The sequence below is a fragment of the Myxine glutinosa genome, unplaced genomic scaffold, assembly GCF_964187855.1.
Source record: "Myxine glutinosa unplaced genomic scaffold, kmMyxGlut1.1 SCAFFOLD_1428, whole genome shotgun sequence".
NCBI classification, from domain to species: Eukaryota; Metazoa; Chordata; class Myxini; order Myxiniformes; family Myxinidae; genus Myxine; species Myxine glutinosa.
The window spans coordinates 14,028-32,014 of record NW_027617523.1 but is presented as its reverse complement, the minus strand read 5'-3'; the positions used below and the strand labels follow the sequence as shown (position 1 = coordinate 32,014).

The 17,987-nt window shown below is 46.1% G+C and overlaps 1 protein-coding gene across 1 annotated transcript in view; it reads left to right on the top strand.

The window, feature by feature from the left end:
* Positions 1–16,537, top strand: part of LOC144889176 (uncharacterized) — a gene marked incomplete at its 3' end in the record, with an annotated part of 37,477 nt that extends 20,940 nt beyond the window's left edge. The window contains exon 7 of the mRNA XM_078769142.1: positions 16,418–16,537. Within this exon, the coding sequence (XP_078625268.1) occupies positions 16,418–16,537 (120 nt within the window). The remainder of the gene's footprint in view (positions 1–16,417) is intronic.
* Positions 16,538–17,987: the final 1,450 nt, after the last annotated feature.

Sequence of the window (17,987 nt, the reverse complement as noted above, 5' to 3'; positions counted from 1 at the left end):
GGTCCAAATTGAAATTGTTGCGTGAAAATTGCGGAGGGCGAAGTAAAACAGCAGCCACACGTGATCTGATTTCGTTCTTGGTGGTGTTATCAAGATTCATCATCGCAGATTCCACCCGTGATACAATGGTGTCTTTCGGAACAAATCGGGGAGTGATGGCAAAATTAAGGCCCTTCTGCAATAAGCTGGTTTGTGCCTCCGAGAGCTGCGTACTCGACCGGTTAACCACCCACCGGTTCCGAAGAATGTTCACGTCAACGACGGGAGTCATGCGATGTGTGGTTTCATCAACCAATGCTGTGAACTTTCGTTGATGTCGTTTCCCCATCGATGTCCGAGTGTGCTCCGCGAAAGTGTGAGCTCTCCGTTGTATTCGGTCCCATAACTCGACAGGTAGTCTTGGCGCAATAGTACGAGCCAACCGTTGCACCTGGTCATACCGTTTAGCGAGGCGATGGTGGCAGTTTGAAATGCGCAAACGAAGAAACCTCCGTCCTGTTGCCTCCTCATCCATGAGACCATAAATAAAACTTTTTCCTCCATTAATTTCACCAATGAAGACGAGAAAAATGGAGCCCTTCCTTTTCACTTTTCTTTGCTGGTGGAAGTCGATGAATTTTGAATGAACCTATGCAAGGTCACTAAATTTGATGCACATCAATACATCTGGACAAATTTACCACAGCTTTTACAACATTAGTATCCTGCAGCAAACGACATGAATAATATGCCCATAAGCACATAGTGGAAATCGACTTGCTGACCATCAAGAGCCTGTATATCGCACTTATTATGACAATGTGCAGGAGTGTATCCATATGGTCGGCGTGCCGTCGCACCTGCTCCGTGCCAACATTAAGTGGGTCTGCGACATAATGTGGTTTACATATTGCTCGTTTCCAATTTTGTTGTTGTTGCTGCATAAAGATGTTTGTTTTGCCAGTCATGAATAAGAAAAATATCACACCGGCATCAACGCTTCCATCAAATTAAAGTTAGGCTATTTTTTTTTTTTTCACGATGGATGTTTTAGAAGGATTTTAAAGATTTTTCTGGCCAAAGAAGGTAAGAAATTAGTACATGTGGAGGAGGCCAAGAGAAAGATATTGTGGCAAGGGCAAAAAACAAAGATGGTGATGGATAAGACATATTAGAAAGCAAGAGGGACATTTGACTAAAGAAGCCATGTTTTGGACACCAATGGGGGAAAGGAGGAGGAAGAGACCAATAAAAACTTCGAGGGGGATTACTGAAAATGAACTTTGTTTAGAAAGGGGAATTGCCCTTAAGCTTAAAGGGACACGATCATGAACTTTTTTTGAAGATATATGCTTTAGAGGATGCTATTCCTGACCCATTAGCACAAAACAAAAAAATGTCAAAATTTTTTTCGGGTGACACCGTCACAATTTCGGTCTTCGAGGCCGGCCGATAGGCACGGTGTGACCGGAAGGGACGAGGTTCTCCTGACCACGTGGCCCTTGACTTGGTTTGTCCGCACAATGTGGGCGCTTTCAGGATGAACTTTAGCCGGGGAGCGTTTGGGCGCCCCGGTCTGATACTGCCGCCCACGCGCATAACAACTTGTGAGTGCACGTGGGTCCCGGCGGTCCCACTGGCCTAGCGCTACCATGTTTAGACAGCGACCTCCGTCCCCGGGCACCACGTCTGACTCTCTTATTCAGGGAGCATGGCGACGTGGGCACGGTAGGACACCCGCGGAGCCCCGGCGGACCGGGGACGCGCGAGCCTACGCGTTAGCGTGCTACGGCGGAATCAACGGCTTCGGCCACGGCCGAGCCGATACTCGGCCCGGTCGCCCGGAAATGAACTGGTTCGACGCCCGCGCTAGAGAGGTCGCGGGCGACTGAGATGTATTAACAAATTAGTTAATTAATTTGAGACTTCCGATTTCTAGTGTTTGGAAATTTGGAAGAGCTTGACCCTAGCCTTTCCCTTGCGAGGGCAAGGAGGAACTTAACACTTGACACTTAAGCTTAGTTTGAAGTACACCCTGCCAGCGCTCCCGGTGGGACGGCAGGGCAACCAGAAGGGACGAGGTTCTCCTGACCACGTGGCCCTCGATCTGGGAAGCGAGAGGCGTTCCATTAGTGGACGCGCCCCTCACGCCCGACTTTTGGGCGGCCCCGGCAGGCCGTTTGTTTTGACGTTCCGTGACAGGCCCCGCACCCCCACCTCCGGGCCGACCGGGTGACCGGAATGAATCCCGGTGTCCCGATCCGAACCTTCAGAGCGGGCCGGCTGGGGAGTGCCAAGCACCCCGTACCTGCACTTTCCGTCCCTGCGGTCCCAAATACCGGAACCACCCTAATACCACTTTATTTGACAAAATGAGGTGCGGCCTACAGCCTTAGAAAACCAACCCTAAATAAGTCAATACCTCCAACGATACAGGCGCGCATTCGTGCCGCGTGACGTGGTGACGTCATCGCGCTTTCACCTTAAAAGACTTATTTGATATAAGTTAATATCTTGATATAATCCTTAGAAAACCAACCCTATAGAAGTCAAATGGTCCAATAAAGGGTGATGGGAGGGTGATGGGAGGGTGATGGCAGGGTGATGGGAGGGTGATGGCAGGGTGATGGGGGAGGGTGATGGGGGAGGGTGATGGGGCCTCCCTATAGAAGTCAGTACCTCCAACGACACACCCAGGCCCCGCTGGCACCTTTCACCGTGCCCGAACGACGTTTCGACCACGTCAACGTGGATCTGGTGGGCCCCCTCCCCCCGTCACGGGGGTTCACACACCTGCTCACCATGGTGGACAGGACCACCAGGTGGCCGGAGGCCGTTCCCCTCGTCTCCATCACCACCGCCGACATGGCGCAGGCTTTCATCGCCACCTGGGTCGCCCGCTTCGGCGCACCAGCGGACATCTCGTCAGACCGCGGACCACAGTTCACCTCCGAGCTGTGGGGCGCAGTCGCCCGCAACCTGGGGGTCAAGCTCCACCGTACTACCACCCCCAAGCAAACGGGTTGTGCGAGCGATTCCTCCGCTCCATGAAGGCCGCGCTCATGGCCGGCCTTCAAGACAGCGGTTGGGCCGACCGGCTGCCGTGGGTCCTTTTGGGCCTCCGAACGGCCCTCAAGGAGGACCTCCAGGCATCCACCGCCGAGCTTGTCTACGGCCAGGCGCTACGCGTCCCGGGCGAATTCGTGCCCGACGCTACCAGTCCCTGGTCCGCAGCTCACCAGCGCTCGGACCTCCAGGAGGCCGCCCGACGGTTTGCCCCCGTGCCAACATCCCACCACGGTGACCCCCAGTCCTACATCCCCCCAGCACTTCGCACAGCGGAGTATGTTTTTGTGTGTCACGACGCACATCGGGGGCCACTCCGGCCGCCGTACGACGGGCCCTTCCGGGTCCTGCGACGGGACGACAAGTCGTTCGTCATCGACATCGGCGGCAGGTCGGACCGGATTGCGGTGGACCGCCTCAAGCCGACGCACGTGGACGTCGACCAACCACCACGGGTGGCCCTTCCGCCGCGGCGAGGCCGCCCCCCGTCCACGGTGCCCCCCACTCGACCGCCCACCACCACACTGGACCCCCCCCCCCACGACCCGCCAGGGGTCGCTTCGGCCGGGTCATCAGGACCCCCCTCAAATTGACCCTGCCGGTGCAAGTTGATTCTGGGGGGACGTGTGTAGCAGCTACCGCTGGGTTTTCACAATCGCCTTGCACCTATCAAGGACGCGGAGCGATCACCATGCCGGGCTCGTCCAGGACGCCCGGGCAGGCCCGCGCTCAACTTGCCAGGCCTCGGTCGGGACGCCCGAGCATGCCCGGGCAGGCTCGCCCTCAACTTGCCAGGCCGCAGCCAGGACGCTCGGCCACGCCCCCTCTCGCATTTCCTGGGCAAACGCTCCGGGATAATGTGTGTATATATATTGCTGCCCGATAAACGGGCTTTTCAGAGTACCTGAGTGTTTTGTTTGAATAAAGCAACTCGGATGAATTCCAGCTTTTGTCGCGTCCATTCTTCCGATCGACGTGGGAGCCCGAGCTCCTTCAATAGCCTATTTTACTCCAGGAGATCCCAGGATTACCCACCCAAAATATTGTTGCGATCGGTTCAGCCATTTATGCGGTACCTTCGAACGGACGGACAGATGGACGGACAGACAGACGGACGTCACTTCGTCCGTCTCATGCAGGAGCACGGGCTCCTTCAATATTAATATTATGCTGTGCGAGTCGTGTTTGTGCAAAAGTCAAACGCTGTATATGTCTTGGCTCCGGTCCTAATAGTAATACTATTGCATATGGTCCAATGAAGCACGAAAATAAAAATGGTACTTTTGTAAAGTCGTTCCCCCAGAAATTATTGCTAAGCTGCCTAACTAGATCAATCACATGGGGGTTAAATGCATGTTACAAGTGAGCTCCAATCGGTGGAGGCGTCGTGGTACACCGGGCTAAGGCGGGCCACGATGACGTATCAACGATGAGACTCGAGAGCTGCAAACTGCAAAGGTTCGAATCCTCGAGCCTGGGCCCCCGCAAGTGTTGCGCTGCGGAAAATGAGCCTCAAGCTAAAGACGTCTGGACAGACGCCCCGGTCCACCCGGGCCTCCACCCTTTTGAATCTAAACCAATTAATCAATAACTAATCACTGAAAAGCGAATTAATGCATTTGAAATCGTCCACCGTTCGTTGTCGTGACGTCACATTCAACCGATCGTAAATCTAAATGTTGTCTTTTTTTTGAAGGATATTTATATAAAACTTTTCGGTTTATAATTATATATATAAAATCGATGGACATGACGCGGGGTAACATCATGAAAGAATAAAAGAAAATATAACTTCCCTTTCCAGGAACTTGACGCCAAGAAGAAGAAGAAGAGGCAGACGAAGACGCCGACGTCGAGTACGAGGAAGAAGAAGAATATAAAGCAACACCCTCCGGCTCCTCGGGCACACTGTAACTGTAAGTGGGTCGAAGCTCACAGTCACATAAATGTACAATTGCACAATAGAGTATCTGCTTTCTTACCACGATTCGTATAGTATACACTGAATTGCAAAAAAGATGTCGAACATGTCGTCACGTTTGTGGGCAAACGAAAGTCGGTCATTTCGGGAAATGTGTTGCATCGCCTCGTCAATGTCATACTCATAGTCAGGCAGATAGGTGTAACAATTGTGGGTTTATACGTACAAGCATGAAATTTGGCACAGTCATAGATAATAGTCGAATGAATAATTCCAGATATGGATCCACCGCGAAAACATCCTACGGTAGCCGTGGCGGCCATTTTACAAAATGGCCGCTTTTAGTCTAGTGGCTAGATACGGGTCTCGTGCACCCCCCAAAATATACTTCTCATTGGTGTCTATAGATAGGAAAAAATGTGTAGAAAATGATTTGCTATGTTAAATAGTTGAAAAAATGTCCCACGTATCATTTTTATGCAAATTAGTGCAAATTAGCAAATTAAATAAAGTGCAAATTAAATAAAGTTTTTATTTATTTATTGCAACTTGTTATCGTATCTTATCTTTTTTTTCAGTTGGTGTTTCGAACAGCGAAATGTCTAAGAGTTATCAGCTAGTGGATCCACTGCAACCTGGACAATCAAAGGCGCAGGTACAGACGGATTGGAACAAGTGCGTTTTGTGCCAAAAAATCACACGAGAAAGTTTGCAATGCCCAGCAGAATCAAAACGGCACGATGTTGGAGTTGGTTATTCTACCATTGCCTTCAACATCAGACGTTTCAATGAACTTCACGAATTACCGATGCCACTAGAATTAGGACGCCTTGATGACGGGAATGGCAGGCTGATACACGAATGATGATACATCTCGCGGATGCAGTCCGTGATGGATTTCAGAAAATTCTTCTGCGTACGGTGGATACAGATATAGTGGTATTGGCTGTGGCAGCAACAACCAAACTCAAATTCCAGGAGCTTTGGGTGGCCTTTGGGACAGGCCAGCACTTCAGGTATATTCCAGCACATGAAATTGCAGCATTCCTCGGACCAGATAAGTCACAGGCCCTCCCGATGTTCCATGCATACACAGGGTGTGACACAGTCTCGTCATTTAATACACAGGGCAAGAATACAGCCTGGGATAACTGGAAAGTATTTGACGAATTGACGCCAGCGTTAGTTCATCTCTCCACGGGGACAGCAGACATCTCTGATGACGTTGTGGCAGTGCTCGAGCGGTTCACCATTCTTCTCTACGATCGCACCAGCAATCTCGTCAACATAGACGAAGCTCGACAGGCACTCTTCACGAAGAAAGGACGAGCCATGCAAGCTATTCCCCCTACCAGAGGAGCCCTGGTACAACAAATCAAGAGGGCTGTGTACACGGGTGGCCACTGCTGGGGAAACATGCTCACGGTTGTTATGGATCTGCCCTCACCTGGGGATTGGGGATGGATCGATCCCCACAACTGGAAACCCCTGTGGTCCATGCTTCCTGAAGCCAGCATTTCATCAAGGGAGCTGATTTGTTGTAAATGCAAAAAGGGTTGCAAGGGACGATGCAAGTGCAAACAAGCTAGTTTGAAATGTACCGCTTTGTGCCAGTGTGGTGGAGAAAATTGTGACGTATAAACAAGATCAAACTGGAACTATCTAGTAATATAAGTTATCGTTACAGTGCTTGGTGGGTTAATTGACATTGCTGGCAACACAAATGCAAATTGTGGTCATTTGGAGAATACAATTATGGCATATATGTGTATCTAGAGTCATTTCATTAGAACATAAAGAAGCATTTGTGTCGTCCGGTAAAAAATAATCGCGGTAAAAACGGCCATTTTGTAAAATGGCCGCCATGGCTACCATAGGACGTTTTCGCGGTGGGTCCATATCTGGAATTATTCATTAGATTATTATCTATGACTGTGCCAAATTTCATGCTTGTACGTCTAAACCCACAATTCTTATGATGGATACACCTATCTGCCTGACTATCAATGACAATGACAATATTGACAATGTCAATGTCAGTTCGGCTGTGATTTGCCAAATACCAAATAGGACCTTTCTTTTGTTTATTTTTCCTTTTTCTTAAAGTCTACAGAACACCGACGCCCCTTTGCTGTTAATGTTATGAGGCCACGTGATGTTCATTGTTGGTGGTGTGCAGGTGTGGTGTTGCAAAAAAAAGGCAAATACCTGCACATCAAGGTAGAGGTAAGGCCTTGATGTGTACTGTCCCAGGCTTCAGGACTTGCTTATGTAAATTAGGACATGGAATTTGGTATAGGAGGCGGGTGAGAGTGATTGCATGGCCGGTGGGGTGAGGGTGGTGGGGGGGGGGGGGGGAGGGAGGGAGGGATCGAATGTGTGCCACAGAGTCTAGTGTGTGGCATTTGTTTATGTGCCGAGGTTTTGTGTTTTCATGTGGTCGTGAGGTTGGAAATTGAGAATGAGTGATTAATGTGTTTAGAAAAGTGGTTTTAAAATGTGAACGGGGATTTCACATAATGGCAGGCCATGGCAGCAACGTTTGGAAACATTTTTGTGACATCTTCTCTGGAAATATGTGGTTGAGAATTCAATGGCAGTGGGGAGGAAATGTTTTTGTGGATTTTGTGGGTGGGGAGGGCGTGCGTGTCCGCAGGTATGGATCAAGCTCTGGAGGAGCGATGACCGCGGTCCCCTCTGCGGTAATTACCCCTGGCAGCCAGTGGTGTCTGGAAATTGGAGCTCGTCGGTGGTGGGGGTCTGTTTGGGCGCCCTGGGGTATGGGACTTCCGGCGACCAGTGAGGCTGTATGGAAGCCTGAAGCGACAGAGCCTGGTGTGTGGAGACCCCCTCCGGCGGGACGACAGCATAAGGAGCTGTTTGGCTGTCACGAGGCCAAGAGGTGTACGGGGGGGGGGGAGGTGGGGGGGGGGGGGGAAGTCGTAAGTCGGGCGACTTGTTTGTAGGACTGCCGGCACCACAGCCTGAAGCGCCCCCACCATCTTGCTTGTATGGTACCTCCCCGCTACCTAGTAAAAACGCACACACATGTGTATGACATCTATGCCATGATCCTGCAGTGGGGTGAAATACGTTCTTCCTATCCTGCAGGGGGGTGGGGGGGCTGGGGGAGGGGAAGGGGAGCCTGTGTTATGTTTGTGGGGGTAGTGATATGTAGAGTCAGGTAGCTTTGTGTAGATATCATGCTCCGATTGTTGTGTAGAAGAACCATTTAGATGTACAATAAGTAGAGGACCTGTGTAAACAGTGTTCGGATTAAGTTGTTATATTTGTCCCTGCCACCAGGAGGCGGGGCATGTTAACGAGCCTCAGGCATAAGGGTAGATTATCCCTGTTCGTCTTACCCTATGTGATTTATCCGTTGTCCCTTTTGGCACCACACCATAGACACTAGTTAGAATCCCACATTTAAATGCCCATTAATTAAACCAAATAAACAATAAAACCCAACCGGAAGTCAGGCATGGCAAGCACACACAGTTAAGCAGGCCGAAGACACGCCCCTGAGACTCGTGATTGGCTGGGGCGGAGCAAGAAGCGACTCGCTATTGGGTGGGAGTTGACCAATGGGAAGGATTGAGTAAGGAAGGACTCACGATTGGCCAAGGGCGGGGCAAGAAGCTTCCCGCGGATTGGTGGAAGGAAGGCCGAGAAGTAAGGAGTGCGCCGATTGGTGAAGACCACCGCTGATGTCAGAGGCAGACTGCATGCTGATAGGTGGATAACTGGACATGGTCGTGTTGGACTGCGCTGAGTGGAAGAGAAGCGCCGGTGACGTCCCTAGACGGCCGATAAAAGCACTCAAGCACTGACATTTTCTCTCTTCTTCTTGCCCTCCGCCCTTGCTCGCTTGCCCTCATCTATTGCCTTTGCTTTCGCCTTCCTCTCTCTTGTTCCTTTGTCCTTCCTTGCGCTCTCGTGCTTGGACCGACCATGTCGAGTACGCCACCGGGAAACCAGGAGAGGTAATGGGAACTGCAGTTCTCTGAGCGTACGACGTGTGGACGGGCGCGGCTTGCTGCAGCATGACGAGGCCTGATGCGAGCGCTGCGGCGCGAATGGGCGCAACAAGGCCTAGTTCCCGCCAACGCGCGCGTTTCGCGCGGTCACCCCGGCCGGACCCATTCACAGACCCTGTTGAGACACTGACGAAGCGCTCGAGCTATTCAGAGCTAAGTGCACACAAACACATGGTTATTTTTTTATGTATCTTCCCTTCGTCTGTGTTATCAGTCTGGTATGGGAGCGCTCCATGTGGGAACAATATTTTTTTATCATCGCGCTCTTCTTGTCCTGACCTCCATTGTAATAAATCTTCTCATTATTTTCTCTGTATATTTCTAAATCTGTGTTTGTGTGAGTTATTTTCTTTGCAGGCTTTGGAACTGCCGGCGATCGTGAAGGTAAACTCTTCAGCCTACTCCCCTCCTCTTTCTTTCTCCGTGCATATACATAAAATCTGCTATTTGAACTGAACGCCTTTGGAGTTAAAGCTGGCTTTCGCTGTGTGTGATTTCCCCGGGATTAACCGAGGGGAGTCACTCGACAATGTATATATATATTTAATTTTAATTTAGATTCAAAATAAAAGTTCATTTTTACTTCTGCTCCATGAACCAGCTTTGCTGATCGGTGCAAGACTTATACCATATTACATAGGGGAAAGAGTTAGACATTAATCATGTGCAGACTGAAGGAATCACGAGACTTAAAACTAAAGAATAGATTATATCATGAAATAATCACTGGCGGTTCCTGATCAAAAATGAATGATAAAATAATTATGTAAAAAATCAAGCAACCCCACTCCACACGTCATATCCCATCTATAATCTTTTTCCCTCTTCCTTTCCTCCCTGTGCGGAGAGTTTGCGATTGTCTCTGTGAACCAGTCTTTTTTCCTTAAACAGAAAATACTGTTATGTCGGGGGGAGAAAAGGAATATCTCGAGCCAGGTAGATCTGTATGGGTAACATGCTTTGACTGTCGCGATAGGGAATCTACCCCGTAATAAGTTATATGTTAGTCCGGTTTGTCGGGATAAGCTGTATTGGTGTCCCAGCTACGAGGGAGCAGGGCGTGCTAAATTGTGCAGGGATTATGGATGACCACTGGATGAGATTCCTTTGTTCGTCGTCGTCCCCTGTCACCAAACCTTTGTCCCTTATGGCAATGCATACTCATATAAACACTTATATAGGCCCTTAGTGCAACAGTAATTAAATTCCCTTCCCTTACAAAGACTGTGGAAGACAAGCAGGCAAGGGCCACGTACAACACCGGCGTGGGCGTCAGACATCGAGCAAGGCTGGGAGGCCACGCACAGGAGGACTGTTGATTGGCCAGGGGGAGGGGCGAGCAGCACCACAGTGCGGGAGGCACTCGGCCAATGACAGGGCACCAGCGAAAGAGAACATTGGAGAAGATTTGAGAGGTCGGGAAGCTACGAAGCTCCGGTTGGTGGCGCACCAAGGCTGACGTCACATGCGAGGCTACAAAAGAACAGGCAAAGTTATAAAAGGACGCGCTGGCTGACATTGGCTCACTTGGCGCTGCACGGTCTCTCTTTGCTCTTTGTCTTTTTGTCTCTCTTCGCGCTGGACCTCGTGTTGGAGATCGGCCCCTTCGGGTTGGAGATTGGCTTTGTGTGGGGATCGCTGGCCCTGCGTTGGACGTTGGTGCTTTTGATTCCGCGTGGTGCTTTTGGTTCCTGGTGGTGCATTGATACTGGAGCGAGGGACCTCGTGGCGTGCCGCAGAGCGAGTCGCATCGAGGCCTGGCGTAGCGCATGAGCGAGGCGGACTGAGGGGGCCGTGTTGGACGACGGACGCACCACTACTGACAGATAGGGCCGCACCCCACATTTCACAAATACATAACGAACGTTTTATTTTCCTTAATTCATTTTCCCTTGTCTCGTATCCGAAATCAGTGTGTGGGGACGTCCCGATTTGGACATTTATTACCGGCGCGTATTTTCCTGTCCCGCTATCTTTGTAAATAAATCCTTGTATTATTTTCTGTATATACCTGAATGCAGTTTTCCGTGTGGTTTATTTAATTTGCAGCGGCATTGGAGACGCCCCGAGAACAGGTAAGACTGCAGGGGTCTTGCGCCGCCCCTCCACCCTGCGCAATTTTGTATAGCTTTCTGTCTTTGAGTCCGCCATTGAGTTTTTGCCTCGAGAGCTAAGGCCTTCGCAATCGGCTTCCGTGACCGCCTGATTTTCATCAGAGGCGGCCGCATGACAATACTAATGATATTAATTTGAGATCCCTTCCCACAGGTGAAATGGGGTAATTAACCAAATACCAAGTATGTCCGTGGGTGCATGTATATATATATATAATTATATATATTATATTCAAAGTCAAGCCTCATGGAAGGACAAATAATGGGTGTGGGGAGGAATGAGGGGTTGCATGGAATTTGACACGATATAGAAGCAAGCTCTCAGAAAGGAAAAACTGGAACTTTGTAAGGAGTTTGGCTTCGGCTATTGATTATATTTTGGGATGAAATGATGTATTTGATGTACAATAGACCCACTCCCTATAGTGGGGTGGCTAAAGTCCAAATTTAAGTGATATCGTGACACACTGGCCCAAAGGACCAAATTTGGCACAGTTCTACTTTAGGACCATACAAAACTTTTGAGAGGGGGCTGCCCGATTTTCGATCCCCAGGTCAAGGTCAGGTCAAGGTCAAATGTCAAATTATGTGTCTGTCATGTTTTTGCAATATCCAGCTTATAGATAACCTAAAAAACTTGGTCTTAGTCACATAACCAACATATTTAGTCAATGAATCCATTACTATTATGGGAAGTTCCACCAGGTGACGGCCATATAGGCTCAAAGCCACAACTCGAGAGAAACGAGGGAAAGGATTACGTAGAAAGGTATCCCGCAATACGAAGTTACCAAGTAACTTCGCTGGCTTTCTACAGGGTCCTACCAACAAGGAGGAGCTTTTCGCACTGCTGACGGAGGACGTAGTCAAACGCGACTATCCGCTTACCAAACAGGTTTACATTACATCTGGTCCACGAGTCCAATCGAATCAGGCTAACATCACAATGGGAGAGAGTGATCACGAAGAAACAGACAGTAGAATATGTCTTCATGTAAACGATGCCCTAAGGGAAGGGGCGACTACTGTTCTCATCAGAACCGTAGACACAGACGTGATTGTGATTCTGGTGGGAGTGTTTCATGATCTTGTGCAGCACCATCCAGGTATGCAACTATGGGTTGGCTTTGGTACTGGTCAACACTTCCGCTATTACCATGTCAACTCAATCTGCCAGGAACTTGGGGAAGACAAAGCTCGTGCTCTGACGTTTTTCCATGCATTCTCTGGCTCTGATGTAACATCCCAATTCAGTGGTAAAGGCAAAAAGTCAGCTTGGAAGGCATGGAAAGCTTACCCGACAGCCACAGAAGGATTCACCATTACGTCCCTGACTGCGTTTGTTCCACATGTGATTACATCTCCAGCATTCAATGTGATCGAGCGGTTTACCTGTATCATGTACGACAACACAACCCCACATGTCAATGTGAATGACCTTCGACAGGAGCTATTCCCAAGGAGAGTGAAGATGATGGAGAAGCTTCCTCCAACTCAGAACGCACTGCTCCAGCATGTAAATCGATGCCTGTACCAAGCCAGCATTTGGAGAGAGAGTCTGAAGCCCATCCTAGCTGCACCAAATCCAGATGGCTTTGGGTGGACCAAAGCAGATACCGGGTGGCGTCCAACCTGGACAACCCTGTCAGCTGCTGCTCTTAGTTGTAGAGAACTACTCAAGTGCGGATGTAAGGCGACACCCACTTGTTCAAAGAATTGCATGTGCAGGAACGCAGGACTGCCATGCACAGGACTGTGTCTCTGTCGCGGAAATTGTGAAGCATAAGTCATGCAGGCCGCGACCTCCTCTGTACTGGCCAATCCAGTATCCTCCCTCAGCGTATCGATGTACGTCAAAAACACCGATGCAAAAATGACCAACACATAATTTGACCTTTGACCTTCACCTGACCTTGAAATACAATATGGCAGCACCTGAGGATATTTTCCATAATACAAATGGATTCCTTGTCCTTAAAAATGATTATTTAGAGTTTAGACACTGAGATAATGTTTCTATGACAGCTATGAGCTGGATATGGCAAAAACATGACAAACACATAATTTGACCTTTGACCTTGACCTGACCTTGACCTGGGCCTCGAAAATCGGGCAGCCCCCTCTCAAAAGTTTTGTATGGTCCTAAAGTATAACTGTGCCAAATTTAGTGCTTTGGGCCAGCGTGTCACGATCATTTCCATAAGCCACTCCACTACTATGGGAGCGACAGGCAAGGTCATGTTATTATCCTCTCTGGGGTATATAGATTACAGTAGATCTATAGGCTCTGGTCCATTGGTCTGTGGTGGACGTGATAAGCATAGAATTCCTCAAGGATGTCGGGATTCCTCCAAATTTTTCAGTTTTGTGTTAAACAGCAGCAGCGACGGTTTAAAAAGGTTATCATACATGTGTGTGGTTTATAATATTTTTTACTTCTGCTAGGCTTTACCTACGATAGGCCAAGATAATCTCTTTATACACGTTAACATAACAGTTGGCCAAAGAAGAAAAACTCCTTATGGAGAGGGGATATTATGAGTCCCCTACCAGTTTCACCAGAAGGGGTTATAGGTTTGCTCTCCATCTGTCTGTCTGTCCATCCCAGCTGTGGTTTTGCAGACCTGCCACCCTTCCATATTGAACTGAAACATATTGAACATATTCAACTTTAACATATTCAACTGAAACTTGGTGCATGGCTTTATTTTGACAAGTTACAGAACAAGTTTGGTTTTGGCACGTTTCCCCAATTTTCCACAGTTATGTACTTTATGGACATAGAGAACATCACATATTATACATGGGTCAGTTTTCGTTTTCAGCTGCCCTGACTCCACCCCACTGCTTTACACCCATTGGCTGGACAGCTGGTCTGACTCCACCCCAATTAAAATCATGTGCCACCATTCCATGAAGCAGCACAGATTGGCAGGCCTTAGGCTTTAGGCCTGGGTGACAGTCCATGGCCCAGTGTAATTGGAATGATTCCAGGTATTTAACCACGATGTATTTATATATTCTCATAAGCTGTATGCATGTTTGTGCTTCAGGTATGTGTATGTCCATCAGGTTATTTTTTATTATTGCCAGCACAGAAAGCGGCATTATACACTGGCCAAATTAAGGCATGATTACTCGGTAGGGGACATGTATTGCAAAGCATTTCTCCCTTTTGTTAGTATTAATATTGGTTTGCAACAACATTAATATTGTGTTCTTATAATGAGTTCTTATCATTATACACACAGAAATTACCTTTGTTATGAGAAGCGGCCTTGGAAAAATGCCAAAATTTGGCAACTTAACACGGATTTCGCCGAAGGTGGGAAATCCTCTTTGAGAGGAGGGAGGGGAAATGAAGTCACTACAACCTCCATCGTGCGACCTTTAGTTCTCCTGTCAAGTTTGGTTGCGATTGGATAAGTAACGATCGAATGTATCGCAGTCTTAGACACCAAATTGAGTATTTTGGTATGATTCGTTGGCAATGTTCCACATCCACAGGCAGAACATCCCCATCCAGGGCACCCTTATCATGGAACATTCCGCACAGCATTCCTACCAGACAACCCTGAGGGAGGCCATGTCCTGGGGTTGCTTCAGAGGGCTTTTAAACAGCGGCTCGTTTTCACCATTGGTACTTCCCGTACAACCGGCATGGACGACGTCGTCACTTGGAATGACATCTATCTATAATTCCAGCAATCTCTCTGTGTGTGTGTGTGTGACTGTGTGTGTGTGTGTGTGTGTGTATGTGTGTATGTCTGTGTGTTTGTCTGTGACCGCTGTTTCTCGACAACTACCGGTCCGATATACTTGAAACTTGCCAGGTATATTGCTGGGGACCCGAGGATGTGCCTTTTCAAGGTTTCATATGTTACCGTTAAGTAGTTACCGAGCTATGTCCAAAAAACGATTCAACCAATCAGAGAGCAGCGAGCTATCACGTGTGCCGAACGTGGCGAACAGACTCTGCCTCGGACGGCACATTTGAGAGCGTATTCATTTATTTCACGTTGGAAAACTATGTTGCCGTTAAACTATGTTTTAAAACTAATTAAAACTAATTTGCGATTCATCGTAACTGCGATTTGCGACCTTCCGGACAGTGAAGACTTCACTTCCGGCAGCCAATCACAGAACGCTTTGTTGCGTAGGCGTGGCCGATGTGAGAGCGAGCGGAGCCGAGCGCGTGCGCCATTACGGTTCGTAATTCGATTTCTTCCGGAGAAAATAATAATTTCTCGATTTCTTATGCGCATTATTTCTCCCAATTCAGTCAGAGCGAAGGGCGGAAGCGAAGAGCGTTGTTTTTTTTGTTTACGGGCGTACGGGCGTACGGGCGGGGTAGAGCGTACGGGTAGCGTTTTTTTTTTTTTTGGCAAGGAACGGGCACCCACGTACGGGCAATGCCCTAGTTCATCACAAAACCAGCATTCACGGTGGACCAATGCTGTAAGATTCCAAATCAGCATCTTTGGAATGCATTGTCGAGTTTTATTTTTTTAACGATGCCTAAATATATGACCTGTATTAGATAGATTATAGCTGGTAGTGAGGCACGGTAGCTCCAGAGATTATACACACAGAAATAAATTTGGAGATATGCATGCCAGTCCTTGTGGGGGAACAAAGTGAGAATTGAATATTTCCTGCAGAGCGACAGGGTGATGTTGTAGAATGATGTTACTTTAAGACTTGTACGCTTGAAGTTTCTTAATGAAGGCAGCGCATGGTGGAGAGTGTGGGCCACCAAGTTTGATTGGTTCTTACGATTATCAGACACTGAAGAAAGTTTAGTGTCACAGGATGATATCTCACTCCCGGAAAACAGCTCTTGACATTTTTCTTTGAAGGATGTGATAATAATCTGGGTGAGTTTACTTTCTATTGCTGGGCCTTTCTTTGGATTACATAAAATAGTTTGCATCTCGCCACAAGACTACCTGTACTCTTACAGCTGGTATAGATGTTGATTGTGGACACCCTCCCAACAAAGTACCAAAACTTACTGTTTCACTTGTTCAGAAATGATAAAAGGTGACATCTTATTACTGATGTCAGTGAAATAGATTGCAGATGTCATACTGGTATTTCAGACACCACTACCTGCACTTTTGAAGATGATTGCTAGCAATTCTACGATCTCTAGTGTAGAAGGGTGGGGAAGGAGGTAGGCATTCTTATGTACAGTACACCTTTGTGGTGTGATTAAACCGATTGACAGAATTGCTTGTATTGCATATAATTCATTCTGTATTTAACTTACAATGTGAATTGGCTCTGTTTTGCAGTTACGGATATCCAGATCCAGATTACCTGAAGCGTGTGCAAGAGGAATTGAGAGCAAAGGGAATTTTTAAAGCTGCTGATGTTGCATTGCGATTGCAGGAAGATAAGTGGTTTGAAGGGCGGTAAATAACTACAAAGGATAAATTAGCACAACATTCCAAAAATACTTTCTTGATTCTAAAAAAAGATGCTTTCTTTATTATTATTTTTTACCCAAAATTAATTTAGTCACTTGTATTTTATTTATGGAGGGAAATAAATAAATAAATAAATAACAACAATCATGTGTAGCACTTGTTACCTTCACCATCTGATGTACGGACATTATGTTTTCACCCCTGTCTGTCTCTTTGTGTGCAGGATATCTCAAAAAGTTGTAGATGGATTCGGATGAAATATGGTGGGCCGGTTGGGTGGGTGATGAGGACAAAATGATTAGATTTTGGTGAAGATCCGAATGTGGATCCAGATACATAAATTTTAAAAGTGATTCAGCTTTAGGGCTAAAAGCTAAAAACGATATTTTATATATATATATATATATATATATATATATATATATATATGTGTATATATATATGTATATATATATGTATATATATATATGTATATATATATGTATATATATATATATATGTATATATATATGTATATATATATGTATATATATATGTATATATATATGTATATATATATATATATATATATATATATATATGTATATATATATATATATATATATATATATATATATATATATATGTATGTATATATATATATATATGTATGTATATATGTATGTATATATATATATATATGTATGTATATATGTATGTATATATATATATATATGTATGTATATATATATATATATATATATATATATGTATATATATATATATGTATATATATATATATATATATATATATATATATATATATGTATATATATATATATATATATATATATATATATATATATATATATATGTATATATATATATATATATATATATATGTATATATATATATATATATATATATGTATATATATATATATATATATATATATATATATGTATATATATATATATATATATATATATATATATATATATATGTATATATATATATATATATATATATATATATATATATATATATGTATATATATATATATATATATATATATATATATATATATATATATGTATATATATATATATATATATTGTTACGGACACGACTTAGATGTTATGATGGGCCGAGCGGAATGGCCGCCGTGTTCGCACAAGTTACCCGATTATACTCGAACGTTGGCCGAGTCGCGCTACGCTAGATCAATTGAGGAAAGGACACAGCGGCTGGGTTAAAATGACACGACACCAGGGGTACGGTTCTCAAGACCTCCGGAGGAGGTTATAATATTGCGGAAGGTTAGATTACAAGGATGAGAGAGACAGCATAGAAAGATAGGCACTTAGACACACTTATCTTATTCCCGACAGACCACAGATAAACGGGACAAAACTGACTCACACGGGGATTGATGGCAAGGAGGGGCAGGTATTC